The 14,346-nt window shown below is 36.6% G+C and overlaps 1 protein-coding gene across 3 annotated transcripts; it reads right to left on the reverse strand.

Moving 5' to 3' along the window:
* Window positions 1-8,048: 8,048 nt before the first annotated feature.
* Window positions 8,049-14,110, reverse strand: LOC108988721 (homeobox-leucine zipper protein HDG2-like). Of its 3 annotated transcripts, none has more exons than XM_018962051.2 (13): window positions 13,753-14,110; window positions 12,958-13,529; window positions 12,295-12,570; window positions 12,027-12,144; window positions 11,613-11,801; window positions 11,060-11,503; window positions 10,852-10,953; window positions 10,327-10,527; window positions 10,039-10,213; window positions 9,637-9,908; window positions 9,186-9,275; window positions 8,650-9,039; window positions 8,049-8,356 (listed from the first exon to the last, which is right to left on the reverse strand). In XM_018962051.2, exons 3-12 carry the CDS (start codon window positions 12,525-12,527, stop codon window positions 8,671-8,673), a joined length of 2,193 nt encoding a protein of 730 aa, XP_018817596.1. In that variant the 5' UTR covers window positions 12,528-12,570; window positions 12,958-13,529; window positions 13,753-14,110; the 3' UTR covers window positions 8,049-8,356; window positions 8,650-8,670. The 3 variants fall into 3 exon arrangements, with proteins under 3 accessions (XP_018817596.1, XP_018817597.1, XP_018817594.1); XM_018962052.2 differs by having other exon boundaries at window positions 9,180-9,275; window positions 12,295-12,518; window positions 13,753-14,109; XM_018962049.2 differs by having other exon boundaries at window positions 9,180-9,275; window positions 13,753-14,109.
* Window positions 14,111-14,346: the final 236 nt, after the last annotated feature.

Below are 14,346 nucleotides of genomic sequence, written 5' to 3' on the forward strand. Positions count from 1 at the left end.
TATTAATCTAATTAATATTAAATAATGTGATATTATTTTTATAAAATTTTGTTGTTCACAATGTCTCACTTTATTAAATTACTATTCGTATATAATTTAGTAATTAGTTATTTATTATATTTTTATGTTAATGTTGTATTGATAAACTCCTTAATTGTAAATTTTAGGTTGATTAAAATGTCTTCTTCTAGGGCGGGATGTAAGCGACGCAATCCAGCTGAGACTAATATCAGTCCAGGCAGGAAAATGACTGTTTCACTAGAGCGACAAGTGAAACTTTCTAACTTCCAGAGTCTTGTTTGGGAGGGTCATTCCCTGCCATCAGTCTTGAGCGATCGTGGTTGGAGACCTATCTCAGATGAGCGGGAGGAATCATGGGAGACCATCTCCTATATTGACATTGTTTCTAAGTTCTATAGAGAGTTCGGTGGTGCCAACCTAGATAACAGAGGGGCATACAGGATCTCTGTTTGAGGAGTTCCAATTGTATTTTCATAGGACGGACTAGCTGAGCATCTCGGTATTCCTAGGCTGCTAGGTGCATATCCGAACGTGGTGCTTAGAGAGTCTGATGCTTCAACTGAGGCGGAGACAACTAAGGAGGAGGCACCAGTTTATACAGATGAGGTCGATATCCTTGCTGATCATGAGGTGAGGGATTTGGTTGTTGGTCCAGATGCTCTCCCATATTACGGGACAAAGAGCATCAAGTAGGCAGATCTATCTTCTTTCTTCAAGATCCTGAATTTAATAATCGCCAACAATATTGACCCTCTGTAGCACAATACAGAGATTTGCATTGATCAAACGAAATTTATGATATGGGTCGCTCGTGGTATTCCTATCGACTTGGTAGGGCATATATTCGATATGATTCGATAAGTGTCTCGGTACATCTCGATGGATATATTGCTATTCCGGATCCTGATCACCCGATTTCTACTATTTGCCAGTGTCGTGCTTGAAGTTGCCGAGCATAAATGGGAGCCAATGAGACTGATCAACAGCACCACCCTCTCAGGCAGCACAGGACACTTGAGATTGCGTCTTCGTGGACATGCTCCAGACCCGGTTGATCCTAAAAGAGATGCACAGCTGGGAGATCTTTGAGTATTGGCCGCTGGGACATCCAGACAGACCGAGGCATCAGTACATAGCGCTACTCGTGAGGACATGGCCGAGATTGTGAGTGCAGCGATCAGCGGACATACATCAGTGTTGATTGATGCAATGCGTATGGAGGTTTGTTATGCTGTGTCTGAGTTTCATATAGAGATTACTGGTACCATCTCTAAGTTATGTACAAAACTTGATGCCATGTCTGCGACTTAGGTCACTATCAGTACTCAACTGACACAAATAGAGGAACGCTTAGCTGCAGTCGAGGAAGTGTGCAGAGAGTTGAGGTCTTAGTACTTTCTATCTTTTATTTATTTATTTTTTGTTTTTAGAACGAACAATATTTAGTGTTTTGTAAAGTTAGTATTTAATTATGAATTAGTATTATTTTATATTTTCTAAACTAATTATTGATTGATATTATTCCTATTATTTAATTAATAAATTTCTTATAATTACTAGTTGATATAAATATAATTCTCTAAAAAATAAAATATGATCACCATTCGAACCATACAAATAACATTTGAACAATATTGATTCATCATTCGAATGGTGAAAATTATAAGTTCAAACGGTAGAGCAATTTCCTGATATAATAATGTTACTTAACGCGCCAAATTGCACATTCGAACATTGTTGATTCATCATTCGAACGGTAAAATTATATATTCGAACGTAGAGCAGTTTCCTGCTATAATAATTTACTTAACGCCCCAAAATGTACTTTCGAACATGGCTGATGCATTATTCAAACGGAAAAAATTGTACGTTTGAATGGTAGAACAATTTCTCGCTATAATAATTTTACTTAACACGCCAAAATTTACGTTCGAACGATTCAATTTAACCGTCCGAACGTTAAAACATTACATTCGAACGGTTTCATTATTAGAGACAAAGTATTTCGTCCCTAATTATACCGTTCGAATGCGTTCGAATGGTTTTGTTCTTCCATCATTTTTTTGGGATGAAATCTGTATTTCATCCCTAAATCTCACTTTTAGGGACGATTTTTATTTCGTTCCAAAATAAAATCTTCCTAAAAAGTCTTTTTTGTTGTAGTGATGAGCTATAGTAAGAGAGAATAAGTTAAAGGGGGCTTATCAGAACGTGAAGAATGAAAGTGTGAACCAAACCAAAAACACGTAATGAGAAGAGAAGACTGGTGTGAGTTGTGTGCTTCGACCTATGCCCATTTAAAGGGAGAAATCGCATCATTTCGATCTATGATTCGGCATCCCCAAAATAAAACTCATGCTTTACGATTCATGGCATTAACCTCGTCGGGGTGAAGTCAGCCATGACTGAATAATTGAAGTTACGTAACGATCATGACTGAATAAATGAATGATGGTACCAATGGGCTGGACAGATTATAATGTCGGATGAGTAGTACTGGTAGTGCACCCAGTGATGTCCCGTGACTGAGGAATTCCCAACCTACGGCCACGGGTGGAATGAGGTCCAAAAAACCCCTAACCCCAACACATGAGGCATAACAGTGTGTACCGGTCAAAGGAAAAGTGATAAGAATAATTGGATCTATGAAATACTTTAGTTTTATGAAGGAATGTATAATGTGAGAAATGGTTTGAGGAATGAAAACCCTTTTAAAAGAAAAACACCACCTTATAATGTTTTTAATGAAAAGAAAACGTTTTTATGTAAAGTATGTATATAAATGAGAAATGCCTGAATGAAACTTATGTTAGTATATTTTTAAAGTATGAATTAATGCTTACTGAGTATTCAACTCATTTTATTTTTATGTGTGCCCTATCCAGGAATGAAATGAGGACGAAGCGTCAAGACTGACACGACCCAAGGAAGAGATGACAGAAGCCTAGGCCTTTTATGTAATATATTTAATCCTATTTTGTAAAAGGACTTGTATTTTAGTTTAATGAATTCCGCTGCAAAAATCTCTCTTAGATTCGTAAATGCAAGTTTTAAATTTTAACTGTAGAATCTTTTATATTCTTGGAAGGGAAAAAAAGTTCAGTAATTCCTGTCTTATTTTCTAAAATTATTTTCTAAAGTCTCACCATAAGGACGGGCATTACACTACTGTCACAAAGGATGTTCATTCTGAATCTTTCAATTCTTTAAAGAAAACGTACAAGGCTACAAGCCTGCAAGGTTTGACTTCCTTTCTTTCTTTTATTTGTTTTCCTTCTTCCATGTATTGATGCTTGTTTAGTTTTTTAACATTTGTTTTAGGTGGAACCGTGGGTTTTGTGATTCTTTCAATTCTAATAATTCCTATTGCAATGAATCTTATTACAATGATTGTTTTAGGTTATTTGATTTTAATAAGAAAATATACATTATTTGACTTAGAAAAAAAATATTCACCTCTTGTATTTTTGGAATAGTTATGTAAACAATAAAGTTCATAAATTTATTTATGAACTTAAGTCTTAATACATCTTGTCTTGCCACCTCTAGTTTTAGCTACTAATTAGAATTCTACTTCCTGTTTCTAAAATAGATTGATTAGTACTTGGTTTGGCTCTGATTATCTCTATTAAATGATCATTTATTTTGTGGTTGTAATTTGACTTTAAATCCATGTATCATGAGTAATTGAATTCACATCTCATGTCTAATTTTATTTTATATGTTGTAATTGACTTTAAATTTAAGTTCATGAATTATGTTCAAGTAAAACATTATCAACTAATTCTTCGAAAGAAAAGAAGTTGACATTCCATAGCATTCTTCTAAAACTCTAAGGGTCGAACCCGATGAAGATCCTCTTAACTCTTCAATGGTGGAGCCTAAAGAGATTGCTCTTGTATTTTCAATACTTGATTCTAAAGATGCTGATATATCTTCTCTATAACGAGATCTAAGACTACATCCTCCTATGTGTGATTATCCAATCGATCAACGTGATGAAATAAGGACTTACTTAAAAATGGGTCCATATCAATATCAATATGTCTCGAAATACCAATTTTCTGGTTTAGAAAAGCATTTCTTGTCATTTTCAAATTTCTTGGTTCACACAATTTACATCTTGACTTTGGTATTCTCCATCAAAGGATGTTGTAGATTGTTTACTATGTTATCTTTTTACAATGAAAGAATCTGGACATCCTGGATGAGATGTATTTACTATTACGAGATTTAGAAGTTGGAAGAAGATTAATAATGACAAACATTGTGCATTTTTTAATCATATTAGAGATGATCCTTGCTATTATCATAATAATGTTGTGAAATCTTGTGAGCGTTTATTGAAACAATCACAACATATTTATAAAGTAATAAATGCACAAAAGTGTGAGGAAGTCTCAACAATCGACTCTAGGTAAAAATATCTATTGTTGTTGTTCAATGGCTTGCATTTCAAGGATGTGCTTCGAGAGGTCATGATGAGACCCCTGATTAAAAAATCGAGGCAATTTTCTTGAGATGTTTTGTATAGTGATAAGGTTGCAAAACTTGATTTGGGAAATGCTCCTAAATCTTTGAAGTATACTTCATTCAAAATTCATAATTTTTGAAAGTTCTTGCAAAAAAGATGTGAAATAAAATTCGTGAAGGTGTTGAAAATTTTAAATTCTGCATTATTGTTGATGAGACATAAGATGAGTTTAAGAGGGAGCAAATGACTATAATCTTGAGATTTGTTGATAATGATAGTTTTATACATGAATGTTTTTTTTATCATGTACATGTTAAAGATACATCGACAATGACTCTAAATTCTGCATTATTGTTGATGAGACATGAGATGAGTCTAAGAGGGAGCAAATGACTATAATCTTGAGATTTGTTGATAATGATAGTTTTATACATGAATGTTTTTTTTTTATCATGTACATGTTAAAGATACATAGACAATGACTCTAAAGAATGAAATATCTGCTGTTTTCTTAGGATTCTTGCAATTCCTTTTAATGTGACTGGTCTTGCCATAGTTCTAGCAAGTCACCTACTGTCTAGACCTTGGCTTGCTCTTGTCCCTGTTTCTTGTTTTTAATTTGCCTCTATTTGAGTTCTTGTCACGTGCTCTACCCTGAGACTCAACCATAATAAGATCTCGAATGACGTTGTCGTATTTTAGTTTCAACTTCCGAGCAGAGTTACTGACATCCATTCTCAGAACCTCCCAATTATTTGACAGTGATGCCAATAGGATTAATGCCCGAATTTCATCATCAAACTCAATTTTTGGTGACAATTGGTCGGTGATAGTACTGAACTCATTCAAGTGTTGGAAAACAAAAGTACCTTTTGCCATCTTCAGATTGAACAGTTTCTTCAACAGATGCACCTTGTTATTTGTCGACAATTTTTCATATATACATGCTTGACAAAGCCGCCATAAGATATGTTATGGTCTTGTCCTTGATAACATTATGTACAACTGATCTCGACAGGGTCAATCAAACAACCCCTAGGACCTGTTGATCTAACAGGTTCCAATTAGAATCTATGATGTTGTCCAGCTTCTTCCCCAATTGAGGAAGATGAAATCTCATCCCGTAGAGATAATCCTCAATTTGCATCCTCCAGTACTCGAAGTTCGTGCCATCAAGCTTATCGATTCCAGATACCTTCACTTCTTCCCCTACCATCGTTCTTCCTTAGATTTGAACCTGGGCTCTTGATACCAACTGTTGTGAACTCGATGCAGGAAAATAAAGAAAAACAAGAAATTAATCACATGACACAAAGATTTACGTGTTTCGTCAATGTGCCTACGTCTACAGAGCTGTAGAGGATTTTATTATCTTGATGAATGACAAACACACTTTGGAGTGAAATACACTGTTCCGGATAACCATATTGTTAATTAAGTACATATTTATAGGGTTGTACGACGAAAATCCTAATTTTATGATTTCTGAGTTATTCATTCGAGTGAGCCTGAGCGAACTCTTTGTTTGATGATAGCTCGAGCTAGTGTGAACTCTATGCTTGAGCTTCGCTTTGGCGATTTATTATGCGAATGTCAAATGAACTTTCTCTTTGGCGATTCTTGAATCACAAACATGGAAATTCTCCAAAAAATCATGGCAAATTATTGTCAGGTTGGGTCATCAGATTGGGCTGCCATTAGAATAAACTAGGCTCCATAAACCCAACCCATGAAACTTACCGTTTCACTTAAGTGCACAATCCACTTGCTATTTTTTTTTTTTTGTAAAGGTAGACTACATTGGCCTAGTATAACGACTACGTTTGAAACAGGGAAGCAGCTGAGCTCATTTGAGTTGAGTTCAAATTTATATCTAGCCCAACATCCAAGCACACAATTTCCAAATTACTAAACATCACTCAACTAAAGACCTTTTTACACGTGGGACCCATAACCTTTTTCAACTCAAGACCTCTTCATATGTGGGACCCACAAAATTTTTCAACATCTCATAAATACATCTAAACTCATCTTAACATCCAAACACATCTAAACTTATCTTAGGTGTGCCCATAAAACTCACTTCATTATTTCAACTCATTACTATTCATAAAGAACTCAACTCAACTCATCTCATTTCAGTTCAACTCAACATCCAAACGTAACTGCTAAGAGTTTGAGCTTGAGATTTGGGTATTACATTTTCTAATTAATGCAAAAGGCTTAGGCAGCATTTGGTTGCTTGATCGAACTCAACTAAGTTCGGTTCAGATTTAGACATTTTCTAACATCCAAACATCCAACTCTCAAATTACTAAATTCATCTCATGCTCAAAACCTCTTTACACGTGAGACTCATAACTTTTTTTAGCTCAACACCTCTTTACATGTAGGATCCAAAACCTTTTTTAACTTTACATAAATACATCTAAACTTATCTTAATTAACATTCAAACACATCTAACATCAAACAGTTTGTACCAAATTAATATCATGAATCTGAATCCGACCATCGTGATCTTAATTGCAATTAAATGAAGAAAACATTAACGCATAATGCCCTCTAAATGTAAGTTCAAAAGCCACCTCGTCCACTAGTACTTACATTGAAAGAAGTCTTGAGGAATTGTCACAGTCCTCATGATGATCTCCATTAATTACTTAGGAACCTTCTGGTAAAGGTTTTAGTGTACTACTATATATACAATAATTAGCAACAATATTCAAGCGAGGTGTGAAAACTACCGCGTACGTAGTACTTGTAAGAAATAATTAATATGTACGTACGTGTAGATGAAATTGGTGACTAGGGCGGGGTCCTTATGAAACTAATTAAAGTCCCCCAACCAACACAACACATGCATAAATGCACATAAACATCGATCGATCTCCTCATTGTATCGTACATAACCATCATGAGTAGTACCATATATATAAACACACACACACATATATAAGTCATGAGTCATGTGTTACTTCTATATATTGATCATATCGATCATTTCATTTCATTAATAAGCTGCAAAAGGTGCTTGCGGGTTTCAAGTTTTATTGATAAGCAAAAGGAGCTTGCGGGTTCGTTCCTATTACGTGATGTGGTTAATTCAACTTAGAGTGCATCGAGGTAGCACTTATTGATGCAGGTACTTATAAATTAGGTACGTTGGGAATCTCGAAGGTTGACGATTAGTAATTTATGATCGAGGATATAATAAGCAATACTATCCTAGCAGCAGCTTGTTCATGTATGGCACGATGATTTTCCTATTTTCTAGAATATCCATTCCTAAAATTGTTGGCGATTGTAGGCTTACGGTACTATACTGAGATCGATCTGTACATGTGTTTTTTTTCTTAAATATATATTCTTGACTATTCAAAAATTAAATATTACCTTCTAAAAAAATTGCAATGGTAAAGTGCCCTCTGCCACAAAGTAGTATAGGCCGTGTGAGGTTTCACTTTCACACGCAGTAGTGCCTCAGCAAAACACAGCTAAGAAATAGTTAAATGATCAAAAGCAAAGAAGGAAAATTAAGAAGACACCAAGTGCTAATATTTAAGCTTCACTCATTTAAAACCCTAATTAACTACAAAGTAGTACTTAAGAAAGGTGAAAGCTGGGAGTTCAACATGAGTAGAAGTACTTCTTAATCGTTTTGAGGAATTAAGTCAATACCCGAACCCCTAATCCTTAATGCAGTACATGACTTGGTGAAGTACTGCTTAGAAAGGATCATGCAGTAAGGTGCGCTCTTGACTTTTTCCAATCTTGTACGTACATAAGCCGAAATTCTTCATCACATGATTTGTTTCCATCTCTTAGTTTCCTTGCCTTTAATTTCCTTCTTCTGTTAATTACTGCAACAATGATAGACGATGATCAAAGGTGATAAGAACACGACGTACGTACAACGTACTGCAATCCACACTAGGTCTCAGACTCTGATCAGTATATGAATGTAATGAATCCTAAGCTAATAAGAATTGGAACCCGGCCCATAAATGAAAAGCCGAACATTGATAGTATATAATGCGCGGCAAGGGAAAGGTCGTTTACCAAATGTAATGAAAAAAAGGAGAGATGCCATGCAGAGAAAGAACAACTTGTAAGCTTTCCAATAAAAAAAAAAAATTACTAGCTTCTGACTTACCTACAATTTAAGGTTTGCAGATCATGCGTTCTCGGGTGACAAAGAAGCCTTAATCCTCTCCACGGTGCAAGCAATAAGATTGTTAACAGTTGCAACTGACCCAAGAGAAAGTTTTGCGGTGGGAACAGAATCAACCAAGATCTGAAAAGCAACAGTAAGGAGAGATCCGCCAGAGTCAGCTTCCCCAATGGCGCCTCCACCAAGATCTGAGGTTCCATCAGGGAGAATGGCAAATCCTGAGGGCAGAAGGGCGACATAGTCTGGGTCCCCACCATTTAGTACGAGATTCATTGCAACAATGTCAACAGGAGCATATATCACGAAAGAGGCTGTTGGATCATTGCAACTCTCTTGTAATATCAACATGTTGCTCTGGCTTGAATTGGCACTCTACAAATTTATACAATTTATATATATATATATATGTAGAACATCACAACGTGTTAAATAGAATATAAATGGGTAACGTGTAGTATATTCGACAATAATAAGGATCACAATATATATATATATAACATATACGAATTTACATTTACTCGAAGTAGAGACACGCAGTTGCCTGTGTCCCGCCCATTTGCAATATGTGCCATTTCTTGAACAACTCCACCATTCGAAAGAATATCCCACTGCGCGCATGTCATATCATGTATAGTAGTGGAAAACTTTATCAGTCCTCAGATATTAGAAGTGCATCGATCTTAACGTACAAGATAAGAATATTGGGCAATAGATTCCCTAGAAAAACAATGAACTTTCCATATCTTAGTTGCAGAATCATAATAGTTCAAATGTTGATGTGTTTTGGTTGCATATATATATTATTTTCCTGGACAACTAGAACTTACATGATTATATGGGTTTCCACCAAGATTGTGGAAGCCTAATACATAATATATACGGGTCAAGCATATATGTAAAAGTGGAAACCATTAATTTTTCCAAATTGATTAACTAATTTCAGATATTCTGGATATAATGTTTATATACCTCGTTTCGATAGTTCTCATCACGCAGAAAATCAAAAACTCTCTTTGGAGAAACTGGAAGCCAGAAGGATGTAGCGGCACTAAGAACAATGCCAGGAGGTCTGCCTGGATCATCTATGCTCTTTCGGGTCATCACCCTTACATCATCTGCCCCTGTTCCAGACAGCGTCGTCCATGTGTGTGCAGTAGAGGCACTTACGCCGGCACAAAAGCTTATCACCATTCTCTCAGCCAGTTTCAACATACTCTTTCTTCCTTCTTGATTTGTTATGACTAAATAGTGACAGATAAGGGTAACTTTTAAAATTTCAAACGCAATAGTTTTCCACTCTTATATAACATCTTTCTTTTTTTCTTTTTTTTAACTCAAATTAGAAAGAATGGCGTTTGTTTGAATAATTACCACCAACATCACCGGAAGGAATGTTTGTGGCCATGGCGCTTGCAAGCCTTTCACATTGCCGATCTAGGGTAGCCACCCAACGTTTTGCACCAAATGCATGACCTGAGCTAACAAGCTGACGATATAGATTGTGAACACCTCTATCATCAACTTCTACATGCTCAACCCATGTCACCTATATATATATATATATATAAATTAGAAAATAAAAGGACTAATAAATAAAAAGCCAACTCATGAAATATTTAGTAATCTAGCCATGAGTACTAGTACTAATATGACCATCACCTTTGAGTATCCATTAGGCATTTCCTGAATTAAACAACCGGAAGGTCTTCTTCGACACCTGACTGCAGGACTAGGGCGCAAACTGTCCAAGGAAACATCAACCACTGCCCAGGTCCCATCGGAAAGCTGCTTACAGTACCTTACATAATAACTCTCACGAGTTGGAACTAAGGGTGAAGGAACTTGGAATTCTGCTGTCATCTAAAGAAACAAATTTGAGTTTATATTAGAACCAGATTAATTATTAAAACACATAATTGGGTTTTCCATTTTGAAAACCCAACTACTAATTCTACACGGTACGTACAATTATTCAAGATAAAAGAAGATATATGTTTTATTAAAAATTCTATTTGTAGTCATTTTTACGTATTTCTTACCCATTTTAATAATGTGATTAATTGCGTCATTTTTTTTTAATATAAAATAATTCATTTAGCCAATCACATGATTAATAAAATGTACAAAGAGCACACAAAAGTGACTGTACGTAGTAGAACTAACGTTCTATATACTTATACTTACCACTTGCAGTGCTCCATTGTAATTCCCTGCCACACCAGTTGATAGTACTTCCAGAGTCATAGCTCTTGAGACAATCCCAGAAAACACTGTAGACCACTGATCCTGAATATAAGCATAACGGAATGGCAAAGATTAATAGGGCTCAATATTAGTAAATTATTAGATGGTTGATGCCCTAAAACTATTCATAGAATAGAATCAAGCCTACCACATCCATTACAAGCTCAACAAGGTTGATGTGGTTCATGATAACAACTGCAGTTTCTCGTGAAGCTTCGCATTTGAAGCCCGTAGGTCTGGGTCCAATTCCCCGAGGAAATGTTCTAAAATATTCGTCTTCATGTAGAGTAGAAGTACCATCAAGCTGGTTTGTCATCCATAAGGGTTCTCCCATTTGTGCCATTTTGACTAGTTCCTCCATAGCTGCAACCGCAAGCTCAATTATCATAGGTTTATCTGCTTCAGTCGGTGCACTGATTGACCTAAGAAGGTCTCCGGCACCATACATCTCTCCTCCAATGCCTGGCTGCCCACCGAAATTCCCTACTCCAAGCTCTAGTGGCCGGGGAGGAGGAACCGGAGGAGAAAGAAGAGGGTAGTTCACAACTGGCTTGCCAACATACTTTGCTGCGATAGCTGAAATCCTATCAATCTGAAAATCGAAGGGAAAAAGTAGTCGAATATGACCATCGATCTGCGGACAATGTTAACAAAAATAACACACCCAGAAAACTATGAATACTTCCATATATTGCTAGTACCTCTTCCCTTAATCGGGCATTTTCGAGTCTCAAATGATGCTCATCAAAGGACATTTCTCCTATTGCAGTTGGGCCACCACAATTGGGACATGAGGAATTGCTGAGAGCGTCTCTGTACCGCATGTTATCAGCCCGAAGCTTTTCATTATCGGTCCTAAGATGTGTGTTCTCATGGCGCTCATGTTGGGTCTGTGAGAGCGAAATCAGAGAATGAGCAAAAAGCTAAAATTGGAAATGCAGAATTAATGGAAACAATGAAACGAGAAAAGTAGGGTTGACTAGCTTATATATAATGTAAGCTCACTTTATGTTAAAGAAAAAGGAAGATATCGTAACCGCAGCACTTTGATAGCATATTCTGATCAGAGTTTATATTTTTAAAGTAGGAGTCAAGATTCACAAATACGTTTTTACCTTCATTTGGGTTCGCTTGTTTTGGAACCAAAATTTGATTTGCAACGGCTCTAACCCTAATTCACGGCTCAGTTCTTTCCTTTGCTTGTCATCTGGGTGTGGACACTCCTTGAAGAAACTAAAAATATTACAAAAAAAAAAAAGCAGAAAAGAATTAAAATAAAAAACGAAAAGAAAGAAGGATTCTTTTGATTTCGGTATAAATTAAAGATATTGAAAACGAAATAGAAGTAATATTGTGTGACCAATTTGTGAAGGTGGAGCTTACGATTCCATTTCCTGGATCTGGTGCTGTGTGTGGCGATGGTAGCGCTTCTTTTTTGGTCGTTGGTCTTGGTCGTCACCGGAGGCACCTTCATGGTTGTCGCTGCCGGATTTAGTAGCACTGTCGAAGTCGTCATCTCGAATGCGGGCAATATCACTTTCAGATGTGTTCTGAGTCATGTCTAGCATATGGTGAAGCTGATTATGACCTTCCATATTCATGTTAGGCTGGAACATATCTACAGATCTTTAAGACTCCGAAGGCTTATGGGTATTCAATCTAACAAAAGGAATGGAAAATCTCCACTCAAAAGAAAGGAAACCCACATTTCCTAACATGTAGATACATAAGAAAGCTTATTTGAAATGATTACATGAGAAATTAGCTATTCCATATTTACCGAGCAAAAGTACCCATGTTTGGAGGCAATTTGGGGAAAAAGAGAAATCAATTTGTCTGGTGAAGACTAGCTAGCTAGCCAGCAAAACTTGATTTTTGTTTTTGGAAATAAACATGGACCCATCATTCTAATTAACGATAGGGCCCTAGGAAACGAAAATCAAAATTTGATTGATTAGCCAAAATATTAAACATGAAGTAGCAGAAAACGAGATCAAAGAACAAGATGATGAGAGATCGATCATCAACGTCTCATGAACGACTAACCTGACCAAGGGTAACCCCTGAGGATGATCCAAATCCACGGACAGTCCCGTTAATTCAAATAATCGGTGGCATGTTTCTCGCTGGAATCATAATCCCGGCCGGCATATTTCACAAATCACAAACAACGATCCCTTAAGCAGTACTGTACAGCTTTTACACGTCCACTTATATATATATATATATATTTAGGGGCTCCTTTAGAGGGCTTAGAAGGGTTCGTATTTCTTTCCTAGATTCTCTGGCATGAGTACTAGGTCTCTCAGCAAAGCATATGGAATTAGACAAATTAAGTTAATGAGCAGGCAAAGCTAGCTGACTTGAGGTTTTTTGGTCTTAGGAAAGGTCTCTCAAGCCTATGTATTTCCAATGTGGAAAACTGAAAAAGGGGAATGTATATAATACCAAGAAAGATAGGGTTGACAAATCTGATACGGCTTTGGACAGACCAAAATCAGAGTAAGACGAATGAAAAATATTATATAACGTCCGCGAAGATCTCGGAGAATCCAACTGTGCCTTCTCACTTTCTATATGATCTCCTCCACACTTTCGTTTCCTTTCTTTCTTTAGACCTATATATCCACAGCAACAGAAACGTATGGAAAAGAAAATGTAAGATATGGTACAAAAGAATGCATCATATCGAATATCAAACATGGATTTTGCGACACAAAATGAAACCTAGATTTCTGATATTTATGTTTTTTGGCTTGGCTGCATCAAATTGATCTTAAAGAGAGAGGACTGAATGTTATATACTAACCGAAGACTGAGATGTGCAGAAATTCCACCTACCACTTAAATATACAATGTTTGGAGCTAGCCTTCGAAAAATGCGACGGGTCCGATCTGTTTTGGGGCTAACTCGCTGCAGGGAAACCACTATTTGGGGCTACAAAAGTGGTTTTGGTAAGAGCTTTTGGAAGCACAGGTATGAGTTTTGGATAGATATGGGGGAGAGAATAGTGATACAGACGAAGAAGAAGAGAAGAAGAAGATCCTGAGAGAGAGAGAGAGAGAGAGAGAGAGAGGGAGAGGTTTTTCGAGCAGGAAATGGAGAAGTGCAGTAACGGAAGGATAAAGGGCCTGGGAGAAGATGGAGAAAAATGTTGCAGCGAGCAGTAATTGCCGAGCGTATTGAGAGGGTGCGATTGCATTTAATGGTGGGAGAAGGGTGTAATTGCTAACAGAGAGAGAGAGAGAGAGAGAGCGCGAGAGAGAGCAGTTGCTGTTTAAATTTTCAACCCAGGACATGCAGCGTATTCGTGTGTTACGAACTTACGAATGACGGCTAGCTACCAGACTTCATAAGTTTTTTCCAATACCATTGCAACCATCATCTATTTCAATATTTGCTGATTTTGTTTTTTAATTTCTTTTTATAAGAAT

The sequence above is a fragment of the Juglans regia genome, chromosome 1, assembly GCF_001411555.2.
Source record: "Juglans regia cultivar Chandler chromosome 1, Walnut 2.0, whole genome shotgun sequence".
Classification (NCBI taxonomy): Eukaryota; Viridiplantae; Streptophyta; class Magnoliopsida; order Fagales; family Juglandaceae; genus Juglans; species Juglans regia.